Genomic DNA, 14,976 nt, shown 5'->3' on the forward strand with positions numbered 1-14,976 from the left:
GTTTTGTTTGAAAAATGGTGTGTTGCTTCTCATGTCACTTCGCTAGCTGAGCTCAAAGAGCTAATCCTATTAGAGGAATTTAAGAGACATGTCCCCGAAAGAATTGTGCACTACTTAAATGAACAGAAGGTTACTTCCTTCTCCGAAGCCGCCTTACTCGCTGACCAGTTTTCTCTCACACATCGAGTCAAAGAAACTCGTTCAGAGCCCGTACGAGGAGTCAAATCTCCTCCTAAACTTCGCCCTGCTACTGAGAGTTCTGAGTGTTTTTACTGCCACAAGCGTGGCCATGTCATCAGAGACTGTTATGCTCTAAAGCAGAAAAACAGACGAAACGGCGACTCGCCCAGAAAAACCCGACCGGAAGTGGCTCTTTGTTCATTGAAACCCTGTGCTGGGATGAACGTAACCAAGCCCAACTCATGCTACAAACCATTTTTGTCAGAGGGGCGTGTATCACTTCCGGGTTCTGCAACAGATGAAAAAGTGGTGATATTAAGAGACACCGGAGCTTCACAAACGCTAATTAAAAAGAACGTTTTGCCTTTTTCCGAAATGAGCCGAGCTGGCTACTCTGTGATTTTACAAGGCATTGAAATGAGAACAGTTACTGTTGAAGTGCATCAGATTAATCTGTCTTGTCCTTTAGTTTCTGGTATTTTCGCTGTGGCTGTAGTGGACGATCTGCCAACGAAAGGGGTGGATCTTATCCTGGGAAATGATGCCGCAGGTGGTTTGGTTGTGCCTGTTCCTGAGCTCATCACAGAACCAGAGGTGCAAGAGAGTACCGACAGTTTACCAGCGTGTGTGTTAACTCGAGCTCAAGCAAAGAGGGATCCAGATATAACCCTCCAAGATTCCGTTCTGAGCAAGCTTTTCTCAGATTCTGGTAAACACCCCGATTCTGCAGTTCGTGTGTTGCCTCAGGTTAATCCTGAGAACTTCCCCATAACCTGTGATGCGCTAGTGGAAGCTCAAAATTCGGATGAATCTCTGAAGCCCTTCTTTGCCCTAGCTTGTGCTGATGTTCGCTCGGCTAGTGGCACTACTGCTTATGTGCTAGAAAAGGACATTTTGTTTCGGTGTTGGGCTCAGCCCTCTGCAAAAGGGGCTGACTGGGGGAATGTGAAACAGATCGTGGTACCTGTTAAGTTCCGTCCCCACATTTTGGCTTTAGCTCACGAGAGTGACTGGTCTGGACATTTGGGAATAAACAAAATGTATGAGTCCATATTGCGCCATTTCTTTTGGCCCGGATTAAAACGCCAGGTCTCGGACTATTGTAAGTGTTGTCCAACCTGCCAGACCGTGGGAAAACCAAACCAGAAAATAAGACCAGCACCCTTACATCCCACTCCTGTGATCTCCACCCCGTTCGACCATATAGTCATCGACTGTGTAGGTCCACTTCCTCCATCTCGTTCAGGAAAGAAATACCTTCTCACTATTATGTGTTCTGCCACCCGCTTTCCTGAGGCTGTACCGTTATCTTCCATTACAACTGCTAACATCGTTAAGGCCCTAACAGGTTTCTTTTCTGTGTTTGGAATGCCTAAAGTCATACAATCGGACCAGGGCACCAACTTTACCTCACGGGTTTTTGCTCAAGTAGCAGAGACCTTGCACATTGAACATCGCAAGTCTTCTAGTTACCACCCGGAAAGCCAGGGAGTCGTGGAAAGATGGCATCAGACTCTGAAGTCCATGTTAAAGAAATATTGTTTTACCTCTGGCAGATCTTGGGAAGATGGTCTGCCATTTGTGTTATTCGCTGCTCGGGACACCATTCAGGAATCTACTGGATTCAGTCCCCACCAACTTGTTTTTGGCCACTCTCCACGGGGCCCCCTCAAAGCCCTAAAAGAGAAGTTTTTGTGGCCAGCTCCTTCTGCAGGTGTTAGTGCACCTTTGTTTGTCAAGACATTCCAGAAAAGGTTAAGGGAGGCTAATCTACTAGCTCAGCAACACTTAAGCAAAGCAAAGCAGAAAATAAAAGTGAAGTTTGACAAAAAGGCAGTTGTCAGAGTGCTACACCCTGGAGACCAGGTTTTGTTATTGAGCCCTGTTGTGGGTTCCTCTTTGTCTCCAAAGTTTGAGGGTCCTTTTGAGGTTCTCTCCAAGCTCAATGAAACCAATTATGTAATCAGGACTCCTCTAAGGAGGAAGAAAACCATGACTTGCCATATAAATCGTTTGAAGCTATTTCATGAACATGTTACTGCTGTGACTCAGCCTTGTTTAGTCTCTGCAGATGTTTCTCCCCCACTGCCTGCTACTGTGCCAGATGATACTGTGACGTGGAGTTCGCTTCCCCCTGTTACCCCACGTCTCTGCAACTCCGAAGCTCTCTCCAACCTGTCGTCCAGTTTGGGTCACCTCACCGCTTCGCAACAGGAGGAGCTTTCTCATTTAATTCACTCTTTTCTAGAACTCTTTTCAGATGTGCCCAGTCAGACCCACCTAATAACTCATGACATCAGCCTTACTGATTCCGTCCCCGTTCGTATGCACCCTTACAGGGCTAACCCGATGAAGAGGGAGCTAATGAAAAAGGAGGTAACTTATCTATTAGAACATGGCCTAGCAAAGCCCAGCACCAGTTCCTGGAGCTCGCCATGTTTATTGGAAAATAAACCTGATGGCTCATATAGGTTTGTTACGGACTACCGCAAGTTAAATGCTAAAACCGTCCCTGATTCGTTTCCTTTGCCTCGTGTAGAAGACTGTGTGGATAGTGTGGGGACAGCCACGTTTGTCACTAAACTAGATCTTTTAAAAGGCTATTGGCAGGTGCCACTAACTCCATTTGCATCTAAAGTGTCTGCTTTCGTCACTCCAGATAACCTGCTCCAGTACACCGTGTTGCCGTTCGGGTTGAGGAATGCCCCCGCTACTTTCCAGCGTCTAGTGAACCAGGTTTTGGGTGATGTGCCTCATTGCAGTGCGTATCTTGATGACATAGTCATCTACACTCAGTCCTGGGATCTGCATCTCCAGATTTTAACTCAAGTCTTTGACCGCTTAAAGATGGCTAATCTGACCCTAAACCTCGTCAAGTGTGAGTTCGTGAAAGCCACTGTCCGTTATTTAGGGAAAGAAGTAGGACAGGGCCAAGTGAGGGCGCTGTCTGATAAAATCCAGGCTATTGTTTCATTTCCGCCACCGACCACACGCAGAGAACTCCGTCGATTTCTGGGCATGACCGGTTATTACCGCTGTTTTTGCCGTAACTTCTCCACTGTTGCTAAACCTCTCACAGACATGCTAAGCACCAACATCCCATTCTCTTGGACCTCCGAATGTAACCAAGCTTTCCTTGCTCTGCGTGACCTACTGTGTTGTGCTCCAGTTCTTACAGCTCCTGACCTTTCTCGACCTTTCAAGCTTGAGGTCGATGCCTCTGATGCCGGAGCCGGGGCTGTGCTTCTCCAGGAAGATGCTGGTGGACTTGATCACCCCATCTGCTACTTCTCAAGGAAGTTTAACATAGCACAAAGTCACTATTCCACAATAGAGAAGGAGACCCTAGCCCTTATATGGGCCCTGCAACATTTTTCTGTTTATGTTGGCAACAGTGCATTCACCACCATTGTTTTCACAGATCATAATCCGCTGATTTTCCTCCACCGAATGTACAACCACAATCAGCGCTTGATGAGATGGGCCCTCCTCCTCCAGGAATTCAGCTTGGACATCCGCCACAAGAAAGGGACGGAAAACCTCATGGCTGACGCCCTTTCCCGCAGTTTTTCGATTGAGACTCCCTTGTAGGTTTTAGATTGTTCGATCTCTGATAAGGCTAGTGTTGTCTGTTCATTCAGACATCTCGGGAACACTCCGCGGCGCTGGGGATCAGCGCCGTGAGATATTTTGTGTTTAATCTGCCCACCTTTGAGATCTAGGGGTTAGTTAGTTAGTTTTTTTTGTGTGTAGATAGCGGGAGTTCTCTTTAGTTCGTTCGGTTACAACAACTGTGGCCATTTTTATTTCCTTTTTAGTTGTTGTTTTGAGGGGGGGAGTGTGACGTGCACCGTCTACTTTTGGCCACAAGAGGCCCTCGGTCTGCTGCCTGCACGGCTGCAGGCTGTTAGGTAAATTGAGCTTCCCTGTTAAAAGGGAGCTCTTGAAGGTATTCTGGGAGAGATGTGCAGATGGGTGTTGGCACGGAGGTGTTTGCTCTCCTCTCTAGCTCTCCTCGCTTACAGACGTTAAAGTCTTCGTTCGTTCGTGGTATTTCTTCGTTCGCTACCTGAGTGGTATTTTCGTTTGTTCTGAAACCTTAGTGGTAATTTTGTGTTTGATAATATTAATAGTAGTTTGTGTGTCCTCGTTACAGAGAGACTTTGCTCACCCTTTTGGTGCAGTTTTGTGTTTACCGTTTAGCCTTATTCCTAGCCTTATTCCAGCCTATGTGCTGCGCTTTTAGTTTATTATTAGATACCGTTTTTCTTTATTGGGAAATTCCTTCGTTTATTAATACCCAGTTTTGGATGACCCTTTTGTTCCCTTTTCAGCCTAGAGCTTCGTTTTTGTTTAATAAATATCTTATAGAGAACTGTAAAAGTGTTTGTTTCATTACAGTACAAAATCTTCTTTACTCCCTTAACCACATCGTGCTCCTAGCGAAGCCGAGGGACGTAAAATCCATTCATTATTTTACAAGTACAGAGAGCTGCATCAGATGGATGGAAGAGCCGCATGCGGCTCCAGAGTCACGGGTTGCCGACCCCCGCTCTAGTAGCATTCACAGTATCTGTAACTTTTATATCCTTGATGACACCTGAAACAATGTCAAACCAAAGAACGGTTCGAAGCGAAAATGGCTATTTTGTTGCTAATTTGCAGGAAATATCTAGAAGAAAGTTCTACAGAAAGTAGCTAAGGGTCCTCAGAAATGTAGCTAGCTTTGTCACTAGGCGTTAGGAACAGCGACAGAGTGGCACTGCCTCTCTCTCTGCTGCTAAAGCTACTGATAGCAAATACTACTGGCTATGCCTGAGCATGAACGCACATGAAGCAGCCTGGTCGTCCCGAGCAGCTCTCTTTTTCTGTGATTCTACAGAAAAACAGGCAATCACAGTAAAAATGCCAGGGCTCATTCTACAGGACCAGGGCATTGCAGGAGAATGTATGAAGAAGAAATTTATTATTTCTATACATGTTTTGGCTGTCAAACTTCCATAATGCCCATTTAAGCTCAGCAAAAAAAATGTACTTACGCCAAGTAGGTTTGTGATCTATCAAACATGGAGTACGCACAGCTGTATGCAATCTCCGCTTCATAAATCAGAGACTAACGAGAAAGTTTCTCAGCTGCATTTTAGTCACATCCCACCCTCACCACGCCCACTTACTTCCATAAATAGTCAATGCAAAGTGCCTTGTGGATCTCATGCGTATACATAAGCCGGCTGTTGCAGCGCTCCACCAATGACATGGCGACCGTAGATCAAGGCAGATCAAGGAAGCGCAATTTCACAAGCAGAAATTGAGGTACTTGTGGGTGAGGTGAAGAAATGAAAGGAAGTGCTTTTGCAAAACAAATAAGAGAAAATCCATGGAGTGGCACAGCGTTGCTGAAGCTGTCAATGTTGGGAATTCTTCAGAGAGATCTGTGGCGGATATAAAAAAAAAAGGTCCGACCCCCAGTCTCCAAGGTGAAAGTCACATGCACTAACCAGTCACCCAAACGCACATCTCCCTTGACCAAGTAGCCAGAGCACATCATTAATTGGGTTACAGTGACAGGACACACACACTGTCACAGACGCAAGACATTCTGTCTTAATATGTCCCCCTGCTGATATTCTGCATTCCGTATTCTGCGCTTCAGGCTATGTGTGTGTGTGTGTGTGTGTGTGTGTGTGTGTGTGTGTGTGTGTGTGTGTGCGTGTGGGGGTTCTTGTTCTGTGTGAAAACAAAGCGGTACAAGTGATAATGCTGCACGATTTCATGATTTTATCCTTCTCAGCAGCAGCACTGCAGGTGCTCTCCATGTCCAAAATGTGCGTAAGCAAGGTCCTTAGTCAACTTAAAGTTGCGCACATTTTTCCGCTAAGTTTTCTTTCGTAAATCCCGAAGTTTGTGTGGAAAGTTGCTTACGCAGTTTTCCGACCCCGTTTAGTGCGTAAACAAGCTTGATAAATGAGGCCCCAGGGCTTTTTGACCCTAACCGGCATCTGTTGGTGAGATCTTACTCCAACACGGGCAGCGTTAGGCCCGGCTACTTGGGCTGAAGCCCCGAATGTTTCATGAAAAGCCCCGGATCTAAATCGCGGAAGTAACATGCAGTACCAAAGTCCAACAGAGAGGGAGCAGCTGGCAGTAGTTTGTATACAGCCTGCCTGAGCCTCCACCACTGAAGAAGAAGCCCTTCAGCAGCCGGCTTCTTCTACACTCTCTGCCTGAAACGCATGAGTGAAGATGGACATAAGGACGTTTTTTAGACAAAAAGTACGACAGAACCCCAGCTTTGATGAGACTGGTGTTAACTCAGGTTTGTGAGTCTTATTTGAAAATATTTGTTGTGCTGCTGGTTTGCCTAAAGTTAGCTTACTATCAGGTAAAGTGGATGGAGAAAGAAAGGGAATATTTACTATCATCTCACACTAAACACTAACAGGAACAATTATCTGCCCTGAAAATGCTTAATATGTAGCTTCAGATTAAAAATTATGTGGTAGAAGACATATATGATGTTGACTAGTGCAGGTCACGTGTGTGTGTGTGCGCGCGCCCCAGATCTTCTTCAGTCCTAAATCTGCCCCTGCTCCAACACAGAAATACTGCTTGCTTGCAACAAATAAGGAATCTACCTCCCCATCACCAGGAAAAACACACTGTCACTTTAAGGTAAACTGCTGCAAACGTATTAAAATATGAGTAACGATGACCTTTAAGAATTCTAGCCAAGCAACTTTTGCTCATTTATCACATTTAAGAATATTTACCTTATTTTATGTAATGATTTTTTTCTAGAGTCAGAAGTCAGAGTTCTGTTTTTAGAATAAACATAAGATGAAATATCTTAAAAATCTGTTTATGCGTTGCATGTTGCAGACACTTAAAACACTCACAATCAAAGCACCTTTCTCCTTTCACCGTGAAGGAGATGAAGTAACAATTAGACACCTCTGAAAGTTTTATCAAAAGCATTTTAATGCAAATGTCGATTTAAGTGCAGGTACAGTTTATTGTTCTATAATAATTGCCCAAAAATATGTCTTTTAAATCTCAGTGTTAACGGATGAGAAGGATCTAATGTACAAAATGTACTTTTGGATTACCAAGAAATAAAAGATTAATGACGGTCCAGAGCAGTATAAGTCAACAGCCGTCTTCCTCACATCCTGACAAACGCCTCTGATGCAACATAATGTCAGACAGCAGCCGTAAATCATGTTAAGTGTAAAGGTCAGAGATGAAACGTGGTTTCTCAGAGATGGGTTTATAATTCACACACACACACACACACACACACACACACACACACACACACACACACACACACACACACACACACACACACACACACACACACACACACACACACACACACACACACACACACACACACACACAAAGAATTGCATGGCATTTATGGAGAAGGTGAATACCACAATAAAAACTACACAATTTCCTTATCAGGAAGAGGGATGGGCTCTTCTTTATCAGCCCTGCAATCCAGGGGGTTTACAGCTTCTTGGTTGTCATAGCAGCACCTGAAAGGCACACAGATAAAACCATTTTTCCATCATTAACCTGCTACATACATGCAGTTATTACAGGTTTGTGTGTCTCCTCACCCTCTTTAGAAAATTCCCTGCTCCTTTCGACGGTCGATGTCTCTCTTCAGCTGGCAGGTGGCGCAGACGGGGCAGCAGTGGGCCACCATGTAGTCGTTGCACATAGACCCCTGGATGCACAAACCAGTTTGTGTGAGAGGCTGCAGCACTGATGCATCAGCATTTTATACACGGGAAGTTTAACACAGGGGCGCAGTTAGAGTGTAAGCATTTAGCGTTCGCATTAAGGAGGGACTTCTACCCGAGCTGTAAATAATCTTACCTGGCAACGGTGGGCTGGCAAATAAAATGAATAAACAGTAAAGCATTTAAATATTCTGCCTTAAACTGTCAGTGTTGCACCCTCTTCAGGTAAAAACTCTGCACTGCATTTGAATTTAAATCTTCCATCGCTATTGGCTAAGAGGTAACTATGGCGTTAGCTGGTACCATATGATGTCACATTGTTAGCAGCTCCACCCTCTTGGTCTGCCAGGCAACTCCTCTTTGTGGCGGATTTTTCAAACGGGAAATGGGAGTGGAGTTGGACTCTGGTAGCGGGTGACTTGATTAATTAAAATAATCATTGACAGTCGAAGGATCTTTCATGGCGGTTAAAACGAAGAGTCGGAGTACCCGGCCCAGAGGGTTACCGGGGTCCCACCCTGGAGCCAGGCCTGGGGTTGGGGCCCGTGAGCGAGCGCCTGGTGGCCGGGCTTTCGCCCATGGGGCCCGGCCGGGCCCAGCCCGAACCGGATACATGGGCTCGTCCAACTGTGGACCCACCACCCGCAGGAGGAACATGAAGGGTCCGGTGCAATGCGAATCGGGTGGCAGACCAAGGCGGGAGCCTTGGCGGTCCAATCCCCGGACAAGAAAACTAGTTTTTGGGACATGGAACGTCACCTCGCTGGCGGGGAAGGAGCCGGAGCTTGTGGCAGAGGTTGAGCGGTACCGGCTAGATATAGTCGGACTCACCTCGACACATTGCATTGGCTCTGGAACCCGAGACCTGGAGAGGGGTTGGACACTCTACTTTGCTGGAGTTGCTCCGGGTGAGAGGCGGAGGGCTGGGGTTGGCTTTTTGTTAGCCCTGAGACTCTCTGCCTGTGTGTTGGGGTTTACCCCGGGGGACAAGAGGGTAGCTTCCTTGCGCCTTCGGGTCGGGGAACGGGTCCTGACTGTTGTTTGTGCTTATGGGCCAAATATCAGTTCAGAGTATCCACCCTTTTTGGAGTCCCTGGGACGAGTGCTAGATAGTGCTCCATCAGGGGGCTCCATTGTCCTGCTGGGGGACTTCAATGCTCACGTGGGCAATGACAGCTTGACCTGGAGGGGTGTGATTGGGAGGAACGGCCCACCTAATCTGAACTCGAGCGGTGTTTTGTTATTGGACTTCTGTGCAAGCCGCAGTTTGGCCAAAACGAACACCATGTTCGAACATAAGGATGCCCACCGGTACACTTGGTACCAGGGCAGCCTAGGTCACAGGTCGATGATAGATTTTGTAGTCGTATCATCTGACCTGCGGCCGTATGTTTTGGACACCCGAGTGAAGAGAGGGGCGGAGCTGTCAACTGATCACCACCTGGTGGTGAGTTGGATCAGATGGCAAGGGAACATGCCGCGTAGACCTGGCAGACCCAAACGCATAGTGAGGGTCTGCTGGGAACGCCTGGCAGAAGAACCTGTCAAGACGGTCTTCAACTCCCACCTCCGGCAGAGCTTTGACCACGTCCCGAGAGCAGTGGGGGACATTGAGTCCGAGTGGGCCTTGTTCCACTCTGCGATTGTCGAGGCGGCTGTTGCTAGCTGTGGTCGTAAGGTGGCCGGTGCCAGTCGTGGTGGCAACCCCCGTACCCGCTGGTGGACACCAGAGGTTCGGGGAGCCGTCAGGCTGAAGAAGGAGGCCTACAGGGCGTGGCTGGTCTGTGGGTCTCCGGAGGCAGCAGACAGGTACCGGATAGCCAAGCGGGGTGCAGCAGTGGCAGTTGCCGAGGCAAAATCTCGGGCGTGGGAGGAGTTTGGTGAGGCCATGGAGAAAGACTATCGATCGGCTCCAAAGAGGTTCTGGCAAACTGTCCGGCGCCTCAGGAGAGGAAGGCAGCAACTCGCTCACACTGTTTACAGTGAGGATGGGGAGCTGCTGACGTCAACTGAGGCTATAGTCGGATGGTGGAAGGAATACTTTGAGGAGCTCCTCAATCCCACCAATGCGCATTCCGAGGAGGAACCAGAGCTGGGAGGCCTGGGGATGGACTGTCCGATCTCGGGGGCAGAAGTTGCTGAGGTAGTCAAACAACTACACAGCGGCGGAGCCCCGGGGGCGGATGAGGTTCGTCCTGGGTATCTCAAGGCTATGGATGTTGTAGGGCTGTCATGGTTGACACGCCTCTACAACATTGCGTGGTCATCGGGGGCAGTTCCTAGGGAGTGGCAGACCGGCTGGTGGTCCCCATCTTTAAGAAGGGTGACCTGAGGGTGTGTTCCAACTATAGGGGGATCACACTCCTCAGCCTCCCTGGAAAGGTCTACGCCAAGGTACTGGAGAGGAGGGTCCGATCGATAGTTGAATCTCAGATAGAGGAGGAGCAATGTGGTTTTCGTCCTGGCCGTGGAACTGTGGACTAGCTCTATACCCTTGCAAGGGTGATGGAGGGGGCATGGGAGTTTGCCCAAGCAATCCACATGTGCTTTGTGGATTTGGAGAAGGCTTATGACCGTGTCCCCAGGGGCATCCTGTGGGGGACGCTCCAGGAGTATGGGGTGGGTGGCTTTCTGTTAAGGGCCATTCAGTCCCTTTACCAGAGGAGCGTGAGTTTGGTCCGCATAGCCGGTAGTAAGTCGGACCTGTTCCCAGTGAGGGTTGGACTCCGCCAGGGCTGCCCTTTGTCACCGGTTCTGTTCATCACTTTTATGGACAGAATTTCTAGACGCAGCCGTGGTGTGGAGTGTGTCGAGTTTGGTGGCAGGAGAATCTCGTCTCTGCTTTTTGCGGATGATGTGGTCCTCCTAGCTTCATCCAGCTCTGACATTCAGCTCTTGCTGGGTAGGTTCGCGGCCGAATGTGAAGCGGCTGGGATGAGGATCAGCACCTCCAAATCTGAGACCATGGTTCTCGACCGGAAAAGGGTGGCTTGCCACCTCCGGGTCGGGGGAGAGGTCCTACCTCAAGTGGAGGAGTTTAAGTATCTCGGGGTCTTGTTCACGAGTGAGGGTAGGAGGGATCGGGAGATCGACAGGCGGATTGGTTCGGCGTCTGCAGTGATGCGGACGCTGAGCCGATCTGTCGTGGGGAAGAGGGAGCTGAGCCAGAAAGCCAGGCTCTCGATTTACCGGTCGATCTACGTCCCAATCCTCACCTATGGTCATGAGCTTTGGGTAATGACCGAAAGAACGAGATCGCGGATACAAGCGGCCGAAATGAGTTTCCTCCGTAGGGTGGCCGGACTCAGCCTTAGAGATAGGGTGAGGAGCTCGGACATTCGGGAGGGACTCGGAGTAGAACCGCTGCTCCTCCGGATCGAAAGGAGCCAGTTGAGGTGGTTTGGGCATCTGGTCAGGATGCCTCCTGGACGCCTCCCCGGGGAGGTGTTTCGGGCATGTCCTGCCGGCAGAAGGCCCCCGGGTCGACCCAGGACACGTTGGAGAGGTTACATCTCCAATCTGGTCCGGGAACGCCTTGGGGTCCTGCCGGAGGAGCTGGTGGACAAGGCCGGGGAGAGGACGGCCTGGAGCTCCCTAATTGGGATGCTGCCCCCGCGACCCGGACCCGGATAAGCGGAGGAAGGCGAAGACGAAGACGAAACGAAGACATTGACAGTCTTCTACTTTTTGAATGAATAATTTTTCAAAAGCAAAGCATGTTTTTAATGTTAATGAGATCGATGTCACAAAATATAAGATGTAAGAATTTAAAATGTACTTGATTTCTTAGTTTAAGTATTTTTTTGATAACAAAAATAAATTTATTTAATTAGACATAATGTACAAAATTCTTCATTTTTATAATTTAACTATTTTTTATATTTTAATTATTTTTGATGATTTATTTCATTCACATTTGCGTATAATTTTCTTTAAAACAGGAAGAAAATACTTGAGGACCATCCTCAGAAGCAACACGACTAAATTTACATATCACAACACTAGTTTAAAGACTAAAAAGTTATTTTATTTGTGTTTTTATCGCAATAACACCATCAAAGTCAGTAAAATACACGTCTTCCTGTTTCCATTCCACATTGCCTTCTCCATTATCACCATTCTTCCCTCTGATTTATGCTTTGACCCTTTGGACGGACTTAATCTTTATTATGGGATTTATGACGCTGATGTAGATACATGTTGTTCCTCCTCAGCTGTTCCGACGGGGTTAGGGTTAACCGTTAACCTTTCCTAATTAAAGTGACAATTTGTTGTTTTCACCGTTAATCTCTGGAAACATCTATCGAAATGTTGTTGAAAATGAATTAAACGACACCCAGCTGTTGAGAAATATTGGCGGCTTTGTAACATATAACCATAAAAATCAGGTCCAAAATATATGGGAGAGAGTCTAAGCCCCAGTCCCAATACTCGGCCTGCAGTCTTCAGCAAAGTGCACTTGGAGAAAGTGCTCTGTAAGGCTTTGATGCGTGGTTCACACGTGTGCAAATAATTGCCGAATTGAGTCAGGGAGCATTGTGTCATCGATCGCAATGCATGCCGGGGTAATGGTCACTGTGATACTTTCTTCAAAAACCTTTATTAAAAACTTTCAAAGAAAAAAGCCAAACAGGTATTTGAAATAAATTTAACTTCATTGCTACTTTGCCGGGCTGCGCAGTGGCGCGGAGGTTAGAGCAGTTGCCTTGCAGCAAGAAGGTCCTGGGTTTGCACCCCCCCCCCCCCCCCACACACACACACACACACACACAACCTACGTGGACAAAACGGGTTCAGACAATGGATGGATGGATGGATGCTGCTTTGCCTCTACTTTCAGAGCATCCGCTAATCATCCTAGTACGAACTAATTTCATTAGAAAACATATATTTTTAGAAAAGGAACTTGAGCTTTCAGTCCTGCAGCAATGAATTGTGGGTAATACCTTGCAGCTCAAGGGTGCAAAAAGGGCGTGATCTACTTCTGCACTTGAGATTCGGGAAACCCTATGGGCTCGCACCCCTGATCGTGCAATTGAAGGGCGCATGGGTGGAAGTGCGAGTATCTGGATCGGACCACAGTCTCTGGGCAATGCCATGTTTCCTTCTACGGGAGCCCGTGAAGACGAAACACATTTACTGTTTTGTAACAAATGGTAAAATTTTCACTATTCATAAACGTTGTTTAACACATTTATCTCTTCACTCGTTGCCAGTGATGAAAGGGAGTCTGATGTGCTCGTTATTTTGCCTGAGGTTGCACTCCCAGGGATTTTTGACCCTAATGGTCATCCATTGATAAGGTCTTACTCGAGCACAAAAAAAAACTGCTTGTGTGAAATAATTTTGGGAATGTACTACCCCTTATTGCCAGGGTAAATACACACTGTCACTTTAAGACGGTAACAAATGTAGTTTTATTTTTTAAACAAAATTTTCAAGTTACAAGTTGCAACTCAGTTATTATTTATTATATAAAAAGGTTAAACGTTTTTGACGGCAAAACAGAATCTAGAAGTAATTTTAAATATATTTGAAGTCATCATTTACTGCATTATCAGATCATTTTTGACTATTGAATGCAGACAAATCGGACAGATTTAAACCTGTAGGAGAGAGTCAGCCTGGGCTGAAGTGATCCTGAGTTTGATTTGCTACATGAACCTTGAAGCCCAGAAGTTCTGAGACTTACCCTGATGTTGTATCTGGTTCTGTAGACGCTACGGATGGGCATGCCCAGACCACACAGGCAGCACTCGCCCATGTCGCTGGCGATAGTGCAGCCGAGACACGGGTAGCAGAAGAACCCGTAGCAGCCTGAGGGAGACATAGGGTTCAGTCAGCAATAGTGGGGAAGTTCAGGTGTGCCAGCAGCAAACTAAAGGTAAATGTGTGCATGCATGTTCACTAAAAGGTAAACATTAGAATAGAAGACTGTACAGTCAGGATTTATGCACAAATGCAACAACAAAATTTTCTAGAAATTAAAAAAAACTGTACAAGGAACATTTGGGATGAGAGATCACCTTTGTTGGGTATTTGATTATAAATAGGAATAAAAATTGATCTTCCTACTTAAACAAACCCTTAAAATCTTTTGGTGAAGTTGTTTTTGTTTCAACAAACAGGATTTAGTGAAAACTCATTTTCAGAATAAAGTTTTAACACAATTTCTCTGAAAACCAGGATGTGGACTTCAGCTTTAATCCTAATCGTTGGAGCGGGATGGTTTTAAAGATTAGCAGGAATAACTATTACATACGCATCCATCCATCTGTATCATCCATGTACGTTTACTAGATTTTTTTTATTTTTCCTGCAGTTTTTTTTCCTGTACTCACAAGTTCCACAGTCATCACAGAAATCACAGAGTCCAGTCTGGAAATCGGAGGGCTCATATCTGCCTGGCTGGTTGGTTACGGCCATGATCAGGGTCAACGCGTCTCTGTGTGGGATGAAAAGGGTTTTATTTTCATTTAAACAGAGAGCAAATACTTCAGAAATCAGCTAAAAATCTCTGCAGTTCAAGCATCATGCTCTGTAGGAACAGAAGTTCTCTATAAATCTTACCAGATGGACAACTAAAGGATGATGAAGCTGCTAAAGGAGACGGCAGACTGAGAGAGGGACGCGGCGCTGGCCTTTATAACAGATCAAAGGTGATTTAGTTTTAATCTATGATATTGTAGGTTAAAGAGTTCACTAAACACACCCATACAACCCCACCCCTGCAATAAACACTAACACTTAGATTCCTTCCTCAAGTTTCTTTTTATAGAATTAATAAAAAATACAGAATATAAAATTTTTATTTGTTTTATTCTAAAAACTTTACTTTTCACAGTTCTTACACCTGAAATACTCTTTAAACATCTTTGGTGTGTTCTTACTGTGTTTAGTTTCTAATTCCATTTCTGGTTCTTTTTAAAACACAGGAAAGGTTTTTCTTTAAACGGAGTAGGAAGTGACGCCACCATCAGCGTCAGCTCTGAGGATGTTTTGCAGTCTGCAATCGAAACGTTAGCAAGGTAAAGAAAAACCTTTC

General features: G+C 46.3%; 1 protein-coding gene across 1 annotated transcript; it reads right to left on the reverse strand.

Annotated features, from left to right (window-relative positions):
* Positions 1-7,134: 7,134 nt before the first annotated feature.
* Positions 7,135-14,578, reverse strand: LOC107374817 (placenta associated 8). Its single transcript, XM_015943094.3, has 5 exons — positions 14,502-14,578; positions 14,273-14,376; positions 13,624-13,748; positions 7,806-7,915; positions 7,135-7,721 (listed from the first exon to the last, which is right to left on the reverse strand). The coding sequence occupies exons 2-4, from the start codon at positions 14,355-14,357 to the stop codon at positions 7,811-7,813; spliced, it is 315 nt and encodes a 104-aa protein (XP_015798580.1). The 5' UTR covers positions 14,358-14,376; positions 14,502-14,578; the 3' UTR covers positions 7,135-7,721; positions 7,806-7,810.
* Positions 14,579-14,976: the final 398 nt, after the last annotated feature.

Source organism: Nothobranchius furzeri, chromosome 6, assembly GCF_043380555.1.
Source record: "Nothobranchius furzeri strain GRZ-AD chromosome 6, NfurGRZ-RIMD1, whole genome shotgun sequence".
In the NCBI taxonomy this organism is placed as follows: domain Eukaryota; kingdom Metazoa; phylum Chordata; class Actinopteri; order Cyprinodontiformes; family Nothobranchiidae; genus Nothobranchius; species Nothobranchius furzeri.

What these genes read in the sequence shown, in the direction of transcription:
- LOC107374817 (XM_015943094.3), bottom strand. Translation starts at nt 14,357, where the DNA reads ATGGCCGTAACCAACCAGCCAGGCAGATATGAGCCCTCCGATTTCCAG. An exon ending in CTGTGATGACTGTGGAACTT is followed by an intron (nt 13,749 to 14,272) that starts GTGAGTACAGGA and finishes TGTCTCCCTCAG; the next exon opens with GCTGCTACGGGTTCTTCTGC. An exon ending in GAACCAGATACAACATCAGG is followed by an intron (nt 7,916 to 13,623) that starts GTAAGTCTCAGA and finishes TTGTGCATCCAG; the next exon opens with GGGTCTATGTGCAACGACTA.